General features: G+C 47.0%; 1 protein-coding gene across 5 annotated transcripts in view; it reads left to right on the forward strand.

Annotated features, from left to right (window-relative positions):
• Window positions 1–14,087, forward strand: part of RNF213 (ring finger protein 213) — a 52,350-nt gene that overhangs the window by 16,438 nt on the left and 21,825 nt on the right. For all 5 annotated transcript variants that reach the window (XM_075771061.1, XM_075771065.1, XM_075771060.1 and 2 more), the window contains 13 exons: window positions 280–875; window positions 1,181–1,346; window positions 1,978–2,195; window positions 2,751–2,891; window positions 3,100–3,261; window positions 3,697–4,837; window positions 6,262–6,455; window positions 6,851–7,003; window positions 7,732–11,325; window positions 12,188–12,324; window positions 12,646–12,741; window positions 13,184–13,302; window positions 13,905–14,027. In XM_075771061.1, coding sequence (XP_075627176.1) covers window positions 280–875; window positions 1,181–1,346; window positions 1,978–2,195; window positions 2,751–2,891; window positions 3,100–3,261; window positions 3,697–4,837; window positions 6,262–6,455; window positions 6,851–7,003; window positions 7,732–11,325; window positions 12,188–12,324; window positions 12,646–12,741; window positions 13,184–13,302; window positions 13,905–14,027 — 6,840 coding nt within the window. The remainder of the gene's footprint in view (window positions 1–279; window positions 876–1,180; window positions 1,347–1,977; window positions 2,196–2,750; window positions 2,892–3,099; window positions 3,262–3,696; window positions 4,838–6,261; window positions 6,456–6,850; window positions 7,004–7,731; window positions 11,326–12,187; window positions 12,325–12,645; window positions 12,742–13,183; window positions 13,303–13,904; window positions 14,028–14,087) is intronic.

Genomic DNA, 14,087 nt, shown 5'->3' on the forward strand with positions numbered 1-14,087 from the left:
GGGGAGCAATTTGAAAGTGGCAACTCCAGAAGATGTAACTTTCTCTGAAAATGACTAGGCTTTGTAAACAGGTTTTATTCTAAACCACAGTAAATATGAGGAGGGGTGGGTGAAGTAAACCTAGAACATTTGAGGGATCAAATGAGTGCTTATGCATCAAATTGTCTTTGTAGGGGTCCACGTGCCCAATAGCACTTTGTGACTTGGTGGATTAGATGAAGCAAGCTGGACACAGGGTAGATGTCTGATCTCTCTCTGACCTGTGTTTCTCTTTTAAAGTGGATGTAGGTGAAGTGGAGTTTCAACACTTGGAGGATCTTCGCTCAAAAAGACTTAATGCAGTTGTGAGTGTGACAGAGACACCCCTACGGACCTACTACAGCTTGAGCCCAAAGCTGAAAGAATTCGCCCAGAAAATGCACTCTTTTAAGGACAGCCTGATCTTCCAGCAGTTCTGGGAGGAAGCAGCGCAGAAGGCAGGAGAGGAGAATGAAAGTTCAGAGGAGGAGGAGGAGGAGGACAATATTGTTCCTGCATTGGACCTTGATAATGTTTTCAGCAGTCTGATCTCCCCTTGTTTTGTGAGCTATGAAAGGTTGTATGATGATCTCAGATCTGGAAGTCTCACACTTTCTGCAGTTGATACAATTTTTCAGGAATTCACAAATCATCCTGACGATCTCAAAACTGAACTAAATACCATATGTGAGCTTAGACCTGAAGAAGACAGAGACTGGGTCGATCAGCGATTTCAGCAGATCCAGCAATACCATGAAATGCATTTAACTTTTGATGCTGCAAAGATCATTGCCAATGTCAGAGAGAGTTTAAACCTCTCTGGTGACTTCAGTGTCCTGGAAAACTTGTTGGACATAGTAAGTATCCACTTCTTCAGCTCTGTACTGTCCAGATGTTGGCTGGAAAGCTTGGGTAAATCTGAACCTTCCCACAAGTCTATCCCAGTCTGTCAAGAGCCATTCTCTGTCCCAAAATGCTTACTTGAGGTAAAAAGTGTTCAAACAAAGCGCTTTTGTGTAATCTTTCTTAAGAGAGAAGATGGTATTCCTCTGGTATTTGGGGTGTGGCTCTGCAGAGGGCTTTCCTTTCATTTCCCTGCTGGAGAACGGCTCCTGTTTCCCATTTCCAGACTGAATGTTTGTTTGCACTGCTTGCTTTGTAGACAGAAAAGCTTGAATCATACAAGACACAAAAGCTGGACTCCATCAGCCCTGAGCTTATGCATGCCAAGAGACTGCTGCAGGGGATCACTGTGAACCGTCGTGGGTGTCTGAGGGAACTGGCCCAGCAGAAGGAGTTTGTCTGCTGGGTCAGAGAAGCACTGAAAGGTGTGTGCTGCTCACCCGGGAATTGGGCAGCTAGTACTAGAAGGGATGTCAGTTTGTGTGGGGGCAGAAGGATGCCATGTCCCTGACCCATCTGCTTTATGCCTTCACAGCTTCGGGTATTGAGAGTTACAAGCATTTCTTACGGGTTTTGGTGTGGGATATGCTGTGAAGCAGTCCCTTTAAACATGCCCGTGCCACCGTAGTCTTGTGCAGCACAGAGTAGCTACCCTGCCCGATAGCTGGGCTTGGTCTGAAGGGTTGTAGTAGCTGCTACTACTCAGTTCAGAGCAGTTATTTAAGAGAACAAGGCCATCCATTTAACAGATTGGCAGCAGTCTGATTAGTGGTGTGTCTGCCAGCAAAGTTGTCTTACATGCACAGCGACACACACCCTTTGAGCTGCTTCCATCCTGGCTGTGAATCTGCTGTTCGTGGCAATGCAGAGAAAAGCCCAGGGCTGAGGATGTCACTAATGCAGATGAACCACCTGGTGAAGTTGCTGGCCCTATGGGTGGAGGGAAGTTGCACAGGAGATGCTGTTCAAAGGCATTCTTTCTGCATAAAGCGGTGATGTGGAATTGCGTTAAAGCTCCCTCATTTGTTGTTTATTCATGTGTTTATCTCATTTAAGATATAAATGAGCTGAAGGTATTTGTAGACTTGGCGTCCATCTCTGCTGGGGAGAATGACATGGATGTGGACCGTGTGGCATGTTTCCATGACACTGTGCATGGCTACTCTTCCCTGCTCTATGATCTCAGGCAAGAGTCGGGGTTTGAGGACTTCATGCGCTGCTTGAAGAAACTGTGGCGAGCCCTGGACAGTGATGAGAATCTTCCCAAGAAACTGGTGAGTTCTGCTGGAGCAGGTCCTCTCTGCATCCACTTGAGTTTCTGCCTTCCAAGGGTGGCTGGAAGATTGACTGCACAGGGCAAACTGCACTTGTGTGGGGATATCACAGCAGCTCTCCTTATTGGAAGAAAAATATCTTATGTTTCAGTGGCATAAAAATTCACTGCAGTAACCGTAACTGGTGTAGCACAGATTTCTCCAGAGCACTGCTAAGGCTTTCAAGTGTGACGTGGTGCAGCTTCACTCTTGCAAGAGTTTGAATGATGATGCAGAAGAGGGAAGGCAGATGGCTGGGAACTCTTATTCTCTGCAGCAGGGCACGTTTCTATAGCAAGAGGCACTGTGGGCTCTGTTTGTTCAGCCTCCCATGGTGTTGGTAAAGAATAGCTGTGCAGGAGGATCAGGCTGTGGGCAGTAGTCATTCCTTTCGTCCTTCCCCATCCTGAAACTTTTATGCCAGCCCAAGTTGTTTGTCCCAGACACAGGTGTAACCCTGGAAAGAAGTGCTAAGTCAGAGCAATTAGGGCTGTGCCATGTCTTCTCTTCCCACAGCGTGCTTCAGCGCAACACTTAGAGTGGTTGAAAACAGTGAAAGAGAGCCACGGGTCTGTGGAGCTGTCATCGCTGTCGCTGGCAGCTGCCATCAACAGCAGAGGAATATATATTCTCAGAGCACCAGCTGATGGCCAAAAGGTGAGGCTGCTTGGCTTTCTCTCCTCTCCTGCAGATAACACTGCTGTCATGTTGGTGACTGTCAGAAATGTGCTGTGGCTTTTCTCCCACTTTGCATAGTTCGTTTTTGGGGGCTGCTGCCTCCTAAGTGCTCCCCTTGCTGGGCTTAGCACTGCCTCAGGAGTGGAACCTCAGTGCGCATCAGTGCTAACGACTTATTCTCTGGCAGATTTCTTTGGACAATGTCCTGCGCTTCACCCTCCCAGGGAGCTCTGGTGATAATGAGACATCATGGAAATACTCTCTGGCAGAGCTCCGGGAACTGCAGAACAAACTGATGCTTATGTCGACAAAGGGAGAGCAAGGCTTGGAGGTGGAGAAGTTCTCTGAGGTCAGATTTCAAACCCAGTGGGTTACTGGTGTTGAGGCTGGGGTTGGATTTTGCCTTGAATATCAGCTTTTAGGCCTGTGGTTTACAGCTGAGTTGCTGGGGACGAATAGTTGCAGGCAGATAGATCTTTGGTTCCCTGTTAAGGGGGAACTAAGCTGGAGACTGGACAGCGGACTGGTATGCTCATCCTCTGGCTCCACTGGGGATGCTCCTGGGGGAGAGTTGCTGTGCTTTCATAGCAAGCTGGGGGTTCCTTACTGGCTTCCTGGGGATACTGCTGTTAAAAAGCCACGAGAGTCTTTTTTGTTACTTTACAAGGCCTGACACACCTGGCTTGGGACCAATGCCTTTATTCAACGTCTATCCTGTGGTTTCATGACTGGGACTTGTCTTGGTAAAACAGCTTAGTTTTATGTCTCTTCTATCCCCACACAGATCTTTTCCAATGTCCAAAGACTTGCACAGGCCTTTATAGACCTTTATTCGGCTGGGAACATGCTTTTCCGCTCCTGGCTTGCTCAAGTGTATTGCTCGCCCAAAAGAGAATTGTGTGTTCTTATAGACTTCTCTTTGGGACCGATCCCAGTGCTAGAAGGGCGAGGAGATATGGCAGTTGTGCTCCCAGGCCTTTGCAAGACAATGGAGAGTTTCCTGGAGAGCTGGAAGAGCTTCATGTATGAAAAACGATTCCAGCATTTCTACCTGAACTACTACACCGCTGAGCAGCTGGTCTATTTGTGCACAGAACTGGGGCAGAGGATGCCCAGTCAGGGTGCCCTGATGATGCTTTCGTTCCTAAAACACAACTGCACCAAGCAGGATGTCCTGAGAGCCTCCAGGAATGAGGTGCCTCCCAGGTCAAGGAAGGCTATTTTGGACTTGCAAGTGATGCTGGATGGGGAGAAGGACCTGTCTGCACAGCTGAAGTACATCTGGGAGTGCTACATGGACAACATGGGCTCCTTCCTTCCTAACTGCCTAGATATTGATACGCTTGGTGGGTGGCTAAAGAATCTGGCCAGCTGGGAGAGAGAGCATGTCACACGAGAATTTCCACGGGACCTTCTGTATGTTGGGCAGCCCAACCTCATCACGTGCCCTCGCTCTGAGGTGCTCACATCTGCTCTGGCTATTTACATGAACAGCCCCAACCAGCCCCTTCCCACTTTTGATGAAGTTCTCCTATGCACGCCTCAGACCACTGCTGAGCAAGTGGGGCTCTTTCTCAGGAGGTGCCTCATTCCCTGCAGTGGAGGAGAGAAAATTTACACCATGCTGTACGCAGATGAGCTGAGTTATGATGTCAGCTGCAGAGCAGAGGAGCTCTTCCAGCACCTGCAGCACTACAACAGCACCTATCGCCTCATCATTCTGTGCAACTGTGAGAGGGAGCACAGCTACATCCCTTCTGTCTTCAGCCAGTACAAAGTGCACATGATACCCCAGAGGCAACTAGCTGAAATCCAGCGATACCTTCAGCACCACTACAGAGTCGCTCAGCCTTCAGACTCTGCTGCTTCTGTGTTCAAGGACAATATGTGTGTTGGGATTGTGTCCTCCAAAAGAGCCGGCGTGGGTAAGATGTCACATGCTAAACGGGGTCTGCTGAGTGTTAAAAACCACAGTGGGGTTCACCTTGCCAGGTTTTCTGCCCAAGTCACAAGCATCTAGTCAAAAAGAATGATTCAGACTGTAGTCAGTGGAGTGAGGTGAAAGCTGTAAGGACAGCTCGTCTTGTCCTGAGATAGGCATCTCTGGAGATGGTTCTTCTTGCTAATCTGACACCTGCCTCTTTCTACTGACTTACATCATTAATGTAAACTAGATAGCTGATGCTGATAAGATGAATCTGACCTCCTGAGGTTAAAATATGCCTGCAGGAAAATATATGTGAGATAGGACAAGGGTTGTAAAGCCTGCCTGTTTTTCTTGCATAGGAAACGATTGTTGGCGGTCTCTTAATGGAAAAAGCTAGAGGGCATTAAGTAAAACTACTTGGCAGGCTGAAAAGCAAACAGAAGAATGTGGCTCTTCAAACAGCACTTAGTTAAATTGTGGAACCCAAAGCTTTACACAGGCTTAAAAAGGATTAGATATAGTCGTGAGAGAAACATCCATCAAGGGCTGTTAAACACAAAGGTGCTATCTCTGACATAGGAGTTCCTGAGCTTCAGAAATACTGGGGAAGAGTCACTGTGTCAGCTGTGTTCTTACCCTGTTCCTCCGCTGTCGTCCCGTTAGAGACTGGTAGTTCAGGAAGGGCTTTGGCTGTCTTGTGTAAGCTTTGAGTCTGAAGTACTTCTCGTGCACGCACACAGGAGCAGCATCAGACCTTGCTTTTTCCTTACAGCAGCCATTCTTGGGCTTTGATAGAGTTCCACCCCAATGGAAAGGTCAGTCTTAAAAGGGAAAGTGTGCTACATTGTTTTCCAGGGATTAGTGAGAAAATCCAAAACAGTTTTGGCAACAAATTGCATCCTGTCAAACTTCAAAAACCCAGGGCAGGTCTGGGGTGTTATCTGTGAATGGCTGCTGCCTTAGCTTCAATCTGGAAAGCTACATAAACCCACTTTTTTTTGTTTTTGTTGTTGCATTACAAACCTTTCGGAGCTTCCAAAAGGTTGGAAGAGGCAGCTTTACCTAGACACCCATAACTGGGAAGTTTTTTGTGGAACGAACCTACCACAGCCAGCTCCAGCACTACATAGCATAAAGGGTGCGATGGGATGTAGGCAGTGGATGTGGAACAGTCTTCCCATTCCTCCTGTTAATCTGGGGAACAGCAGCTGCGGACTACAGCCAACCGCAAAGAGCAAACCCAAGTCATTGGCACTGCCTCAGGATTTAGGCTTTCTTCTTCTGGAATGCCTTTTAGGAAGTTTCGGAGATCTCAGAGGATAGGACACTTAACAGAAAGAAGGAAATCAAATGCTTATGACCTTATTATGATGTGTTCGATATCGATGGCTTCAATTCTTTTGGTGTTTTTTATGATAACAGGGAAATCACTGTATGTGAAGAGGCTACATGAGAGACTGCAAGCAGAGCAGCCTGACTATACAAAACTTCTGAAAACCATCAGACTAATTGAACCAGAAGTGGATGAAGATAAAGTGATGAAATCTCTTCTGCCTTTTCTGAAGAAGAAACACCAGACAAAGCCCATGATATTCCATTTTGATATCACCTCTTCAGTAAGTACATCCCTCCCACAGGTCCCTTGTCCTAAAAGTTCTGTGTGGATCCTTGCAGAAGTTGTTTCTTTAAAGCTTTTTGTTTCTTAGTAAGCCATTTCACTAGGATGTGTTTTCTAATTATTGTGTAAGTCAGTAACATAAAGAACTCTTTACCATCAAGGTGGTTGAACTCTGGAACAGGTTGCCCAGAGAAGCTGTAGAGTTTCCAGTCTTGGAGGTATTAAAAACCTGACTGGACATGGTCTTGGCAGCCTGCTCCAGCTGAGCTGCTTTGAGCAGGGGGGGTTGGACAAGATGATCTCCAGAGATCCCTTCTATCCTCAGCTGTTCTATGATTCTGTGAAGTTATGGTGAGTAAAAAGAAAATGCTTTTGTGTCTTTTCTTGTGATAGGTACAAAGTGGAATCCCAGAGTTTCTGTTCAAGCTGTTGGTTTTGCAGTATCTTACAGACAGTAATGGAAATATGTGGCTACGACAGAAGTGCCATTTGTATATCATTGAAGTCCTTGAGGTATCACCAGTGCCAAAGAAAACAGAAAGACACGTACGTACACAGCAATACTTGATTTCTTCGAATTTCTCATTCATTTTGCACGTATGTTTGTATATAACTGCACATGAGTTGTAGAGGCTATAACCATAAACAACACAGGGATTCCCTGTTTGTGTTGGGGTGTACTGTGTGTCTCCGTTACCAAGTGGTGTCCCTGGTGCTGTACAAGTGATGTTAAAACTAGACAGTAAATGATACCTGTTGTGGTTTTCATGGGCTGGTAATTTCTGAAGGCCTGTTAGTCCAAGTCTCACTGGCCCCACTGTAACATTTACAGGAAATATAAAAATGCAAAATCTAATCTTCCTCATATTACTTTGCATGTTTGAAAGTACTAGAATATTTATATGCAGCTATAAGAACAGAGTGTACAAGTGACAGGGATAAATAACAACAACCCAAGTTGTTGATAAATAATCCAAGTTTCTTGGGTGTAGTTTTCTTTTTCTTTGAGGGAGCACTGAGAAGGGGCTGGAGTTAACAAAGGGCTAATGTTACAGGATGGAGAATGTAGGAGGAAATATGATTAATTGTTTTGATGCACTTTAAGCTGAAGAAGTGATGCACAGGGGAAAAAGTGTCACGGTTGTACAGGCTAGCTGCTGTTATTTAGTTAGGTCTGTGATTTTTAGACAAGAATACTGTTAAGCACAGATTAAATAAACTGAATTTTAGGGCTACAGCTTTGTGATGACATATTTTCTTTTCCTTGACTCCAGATGTCAGCCAGCCAGAAGTTTAATTTCTTTGATGTGTTCCCTAAAGTAACATGCAAGTCTCCCAAGGAAGTACTAGAAATGGAGACACTTGGGAACCAGTCTGGGGATATTTCAGACCCAGGAATGGATGAGGAGGAATTTTGCAGTGAGGCTTTCCAGAGACCTTTCCAGTATCTGAAAAGATTTGACCAGGGGTACAACCTGGACACATTCTGTTACAAAGCGCACTCTGTGGAAGGCAGCCCAGCAGAATGCCTGCAGCAGTTCCTCCTGCACTGCGGGATTGCAGATCCCTCCTGGTCAGAACTCCGAAACTTCACATGGTTTCTCAATGTCCAGTTGCGAGATTGTGAAGCTTCTGTCTTTTGCAACCCTGACTTTGTCCAGGACACGTTACAAGGTTTCAAAAACTTTGTTGTTACCTTCATGATTTTAATGGCAAGAGATTTTGCAACACCGTCCCTAAACATTTCTGATCAAAGTTCAGGAAGGCAGTCCTTCAACCTGGAGAACGTTGCAGAAGAAGATCTTCTTCCTTTCCGCATTCGGAAAAAGTGGGAGTCTGAGCCTCATCCGTATTTGTTTTTCAATGAAGATCGTGTGTCCATGACATTCATTGGCTTCCACTTTCAGCCTAATGGCAGTGGCAGTGTTGATGCCGTTAATCCTTTGAATGGCAGCATTATCAAGAGAAATGTCATGACTTCACAGTTGTACAAAGGCCTGTTACTCCAAAGAGTTCCCTTCAATATTCAATTTGATCAGTTGCCTCGTCATGAGAAGCTAGAGAAGCTTTGCATGGTTTTGGGAATCCCCTGGGTAATAGACCCTGATGAGACATATGAACTCACAACAGACAATATGCTAAAAATCTTGGCTATTGAGATGCGATTCAGATGTAACATCCCAGTTGTCATCATGGGAGAAACGGGCTGTGGGAAAACCAGACTTATAAAGTTTCTGTGCAAGCTGCGCAGAAGCTGCACAGAGGTAGAGAACATGAAGCTTGTAAAAGTTCATGGAGGCACTACTGCAGAGATGATCTATGCCAGGATCAAAGAAGCAGAAGCCCTTGCTAAAACCAATAAGGAGCAGCACGGGTTGGACACAGTCCTCTTTTTCGATGAAGCCAACACAACAGAGGCTGTAAGCAGCATCAAGGAAGTTCTGTGTGACCGCACAGTACAGGGGAAGCCTTTGGCCTCTTACTCTGGCTTGCAGATCATAGCAGCCTGCAACCCTTATCGTAAGCACACACCAAAGATGATTCAACGCTTGGAATTAGCTGGGTTGGGCTACCGTGTCAAAGCAGATGAGACGAAAGATAAGCTTGGATCTATTCCACTGAGACAGCTTGTGTACCGGGTCCATGCCCTCCCACCCAGCATGATCCCATTAGTGTGGGATTTTGGGCAGCTGAACAACTTAACTGAAAAGATGTACATACAGCAGATTGTGCAGAGAGTTACTGAACACGTCCCAGTGAGGCAGTTTGAAGCAGAGGTAATGACAGAAGTGCTTTTTGCTTCCCAGCAATACATGAGGCAGAGGGATGATGAATGCAGCTTTGTCAGCCTGCGGGATGTGGAGCGTTGCATGGAAGTTTTCAAGTGGTTTCACAAGCACAGTAAACTACTGCTGAGAGAACTGGAGAAGTACCTTGCTGAGAAGAGAGCTCCGAAGAGCACCGTTGAGAGAAACAACGTTATCTGGTCCTTAGTGCTGGCAGTCGGGGTCTGCTATCATGCATCCTTGGAAAAGAAGGAGGCATATAGGAGTGCTATCAGCCAGGTCCTTCCAAAACCTTATGATACCCAGAAAACGATTTTGGAAGAAATCTCCCTGGTGCAGGACTTATTCCTGAGTGGTGTGCGCCTCCGAGATACCATAGCAAGAAACCTGGCCTTGAAGGAAAATGTCTTTATGATGGTCATCTGCATTGAGTTGAAAATCCCTCTTTTTCTTGTGGGGAAGCCTGGGAGCTCCAAATCCCTTGCGAAAACCATTGTGGCTGATGCGATGCAGGGCCAAGCAGCTCATTCAGATTTGTTCAAGGACCTGAAGCAGATCCATCTTGTGTCTTTTCAGTGCAGCCCCCTCTCCACTCCTGAGGGAATCATAGGCACTTTCAAGCACTGTGCTCGATTCCAGGAAGGGAAGAACTTGGAAGAGTATGTCTCAGTGGTGGTTTTGGATGAGATTGGGCTGGCAGAAGACTCCCTTAAAATGCCTTTGAAGACTTTGCATCCACTTTTGGAAGATGGCTGCATAGATGATGTCCCCCTTCCTCACAAAAAGGTTGGCTTCATTGGGATTTCCAACTGGGCTTTGGACCCTGCTAAAATGAATCGAGGCATCTTTGTCTCACGTGGTGACCCTAGCAAAGAAGAACTTATAGAAAGTGCAAAGGGGATTTGTCGCTCAGCACGAGTGGCTTTGCAGAAGGTTGAACCGTATTTTTGTCACTTTGCAGATGCATATGAAAAAATTTGCAAGGCCCAAGACAGGGAGTTCTTTGGTCTGCGTGACTACTACAGCCTCATAAAGATGTTTTTTGCCTTAGCTAAGAGCTCCAAAAGTGATCCGACACCTCAAGACATAGCTGAAGTTGTTCTTCGTAACTTCGGTGGCAAAGATGATGTCAATGCCTTGGAAATATTCACGTCACAGTTACCAGAAAAAGGAGAAATACATGCTTGTGATATCAGTAGAATTGAGCTGGTACAACAAAATATTTACAGTAGTGGTCAGGATGGTGATTGCAGGTATCTGCTTGTGTTGACTGAGAATTATGCAGCGCTGCAGATCCTCCAGCAAGTTTTTTTCACTGCCCGGCAACAGCCAGAAATTATCTTTGGCTCCAGTTTCCCTAAGGACCAAGAGTATACCCAGATATGCAGGAACATCAACCGTGTGAAGGTCTGCATGGAAACTGGCCAAATGGTTGTGCTCCTGAACTTGCAAAACCTTTATGAAAGCCTCTACGATGCCCTCAACCAATACTATGTGTACCTTGCTGGCCAGAAGTACGTTGATTTGGGACTGGGCACCCACCGGGTGAAGTGCCGAGTGCACCCGAAGTTCCGTTTGATAGTCATTGAGGAGAAAGATGTGGTATATAAGCACTTTCCCATCCCACTGATCAACAGGCTGGAGAAGCACTACCTGGATATCAGTACTGTCCTGAACAAGGGGCAAAGAGAAACCGTGAAGGAGCTGAAGAAGTGGGTGCATGAATTCACTGCAGTCAATACAGAAGAGCACTTCATAAGCAGGCAGAAATACAGCCCTTCTGATGTGTTTGTGGGCTACCACTCTAATACCTGTGCCTCGGTGGTCCTGCAGACAACGGAAAGGCTGAAATCAGTATGTTCTCCTAGTGAACTCATGTCTCGCGTGAAGAGAGAAGCCCAGCTGGCTCTGCTGAACTGTGCCACCCCGGACTCTGTGATCCGCCTCTGCAACTCGGTGGGCTTGTTTATGGCAGATTCTCTGGCCAACATATACTTCAAGCAGCAGCAACACACGTCTTTTGCAGACTTCCTCCGAGCTCACGTCCACGTTGAGGCTGGGCACCAAACGGTCTTTACAGAGGTGAGTGTCTTGCAGAGCCCTCTCAACGCCCCCAGCCTGTGCTGAGGTTTTTCGTTTATCTGCCAGGGCTGCATTATGGCTGCACCTGGGCAGACTTGCGAACAGCTGCGCTGCCTGGTGCCCAGTGGGTGTTTCAGCAGGTATGGGGTTGCATCTGCTGTCCGTGAAGCAGTATTTGATGCTCTCTGGCAAGCAGGGGTTTTAAGGGAGTTTGGGCAGCTGATGCATCTCTTTACTTTGAAAGTAGTTCTGTCTCCACATACACAGCCAGCAAAACTGGCTACTGGCTGCAGAAAAAGTTGTCAGGAGCCTTTGAACTTCATTTCTTTGTGTCTGCCTCTGATCTTAAAGATGCAAAAGGTTTTAACCCAGCTAAGCCACAAACAGCCAGAGATCTTGTGAGCCTTTAATGGGAATACCTCTGGTTTACTTTTGCCTAGTACCAAAGCTAAAGAACTTTGGCTGAGATTGGCTGGAGATCTTCTCCCTCCTCTGCCTCGCATGGAGACAGTGTGCTTTCTCTTGGGGCTGGACTTGCCGCTCCCCGAGTGCTGCAGGAAAGGCAGCCTAGCAGGGAAAGCACGCTGCAGAGCTTCACGAGACCCTTCTCAAAGCCTTGGCTGCCCCTTCTCAGCTGTCCCGTCTCTGCCAGCACCACGCGTCAGTGCGTCCAGTTACTCAGCAGCGGCCCTGGGTTGGTGTAACAGCCTGTGTTGACCCTTTGCCTACTGGCAGACCAAATAAATGGGTTTTTTAGGGTGCAGTCCAGCTCTGCAGCAAGTTAGCAGCATCTGGGAGCGTAGATGAGTAAGTCTCTACTGCCTTCCTGAGCAAAGAGCAAACCTACATCTTGCACTCCCAGGTCACCACCTTCTCGAGGCTTCTCACCAGTGCTGACACTGCTTGCCTGGAGAGAGAAGTGCAGGGTAAAGCACAAAGGCCTCAAATCCTGTTTCTGCAGCAGTTTGACACGGAGTACTCATTCCTGAAGTGCATCCGGTGAGTCTGGCTGTGCATTAGCCTGCTCTGAGCAGGCTGTCATCTGGGTGGAAGATGCGTGGGCAGAGATTTGGAGTAACCCATGCGGAGAAGGGAGGCACGAGGCCATGCTGTGCTGAACAGTGGGCTGGCTCGGTGCAAGCTGCATGAGCTCCATCATACTGAGCCTGGGTTTTGAAGTTATACCATCCCTATAGGATGAGTGTTTTAATCTCTCCTCCTGCCTGCAGCAGCCAAAGCTAATGTGGACTGACTACTTCTACAGTCTTTGATGTTTTGTTTTTACACTTGGTGACTTTTAAATCCCCTTTCACTCTTCAGAGATTTCCTTGATGCCACACCAGGAAATAAAGTCCTTATTATTCAGACAGACTTTGAAGATGACTCTCAAAATGCCCAGCTCATCGCCTCAGCCAAGTAAGTCAAGTGTGAAGTGGTTCCCAGCTAGCTTCTGCTTTGTGGCTTCTCACCCCCATTTAATTATTAGTGCTGTTCTGGGGATTTCAGAATCAGGAATGTCTAATCCTTTGTTTATTCTGTAATGGAATGAATCTAGAAGCACCAATTGTACTTCAAATAACTCATAACCCAAGTCAAAATAAACTAGGCTGAGTCAAGTTACCAGATAATCCCTTTGAAGCATGAGTTCTTGCCATTGGCTGCAGAAGTCCTGAAGAGCTGAGGATCAGGGTGACCATTCGAGGCATAGCTAGAGGTGGCAGGCTGGGAGGAAGGGGCGAGCAAATCACTCGTATCTGTAGGGGGGGGAAAAATGTGCCCTCTCTTACAGAGGGAAGACTTGGGGCCATGAACTTTCATCTGTCTTTGATCTGCCAGCAGCATTTCCTCTTTGTTGTAGATACACTGTTGTTAATGAAATCAACAAGGTGGACCTGGGAGAAGTCTCCGTCTTTGTTTACTTTATTATGAAGCTTTCCCGGGTGGAAGGAGGAACATCCTACGTGGGCTTCCATGGAGGTGGGTCTGGTCATCTGTCGCTCTGCACTCTTCAACTGGCTTCACGCAAACACACCAGAGCAACATTTCTTTTGTTCACCTTCCTTTTTAATGCTTAAAATTTGGACTTGGTGTGTCCTGTGGGTTGTCAGAGCTGCTTCCCTTACCCACGGGGACTGCCCCTGGGGGGTCAGTACCTTGGAGTCCTCATCTCTTGTGTGAGAGCACCTTGCCTTGCCCACTGACACGAGTCCTCTTTCTAGTCAGCTGGAGAGCAGCCAACAAACACGATGCTAATGGCATTGGCACGTTGTCCTCCAGGAGGCTCCTGAGTACGTGCTTACGTGTTCTGCTCTCAGCAGCAGGTTCCTGCTGTGTGCGCTGGGTTCCGAGACCCTCAAAGCCCCAGTAGTGTGCACGTCCTGTCAGTCAGGGTAGCGTGCATTCACATGTTCAAAGCGAATTGCTGCTTTCCCATCAAGAAGTGAGAGTAAGCAAACTCTGAATGTGAACTGCTAGCCCACAGGTACTGGGAGATGATTCTTGGGAAGCTCTTCTAGAAGAGCATGCTGCAGATGTGAAATGATCTTTTTTTTTTTTTTTTTTTTGTCCTCTGTCTTTAGGACTGTGGCAGTCAGTGCATATAGACGATCTCCGCAGATCCAAAGACATGATCTCCGATATGACTGCCCTGCAGAACCTCACCATCAGCCAGCTGTTCTCTGAGGATTCCGGTAAAACCAAAGGTGAGCTGCATGCTGGCTGTGCCAGCCAGTGGTGTTGATGTGCCGGTGGGGAAAAGGGGA

Source organism: Balearica regulorum, chromosome 18 (assembly GCF_011004875.1).
Source record: "Balearica regulorum gibbericeps isolate bBalReg1 chromosome 18, bBalReg1.pri, whole genome shotgun sequence".
Classification (NCBI taxonomy): Eukaryota; Metazoa; Chordata; class Aves; order Gruiformes; family Gruidae; genus Balearica; species Balearica regulorum.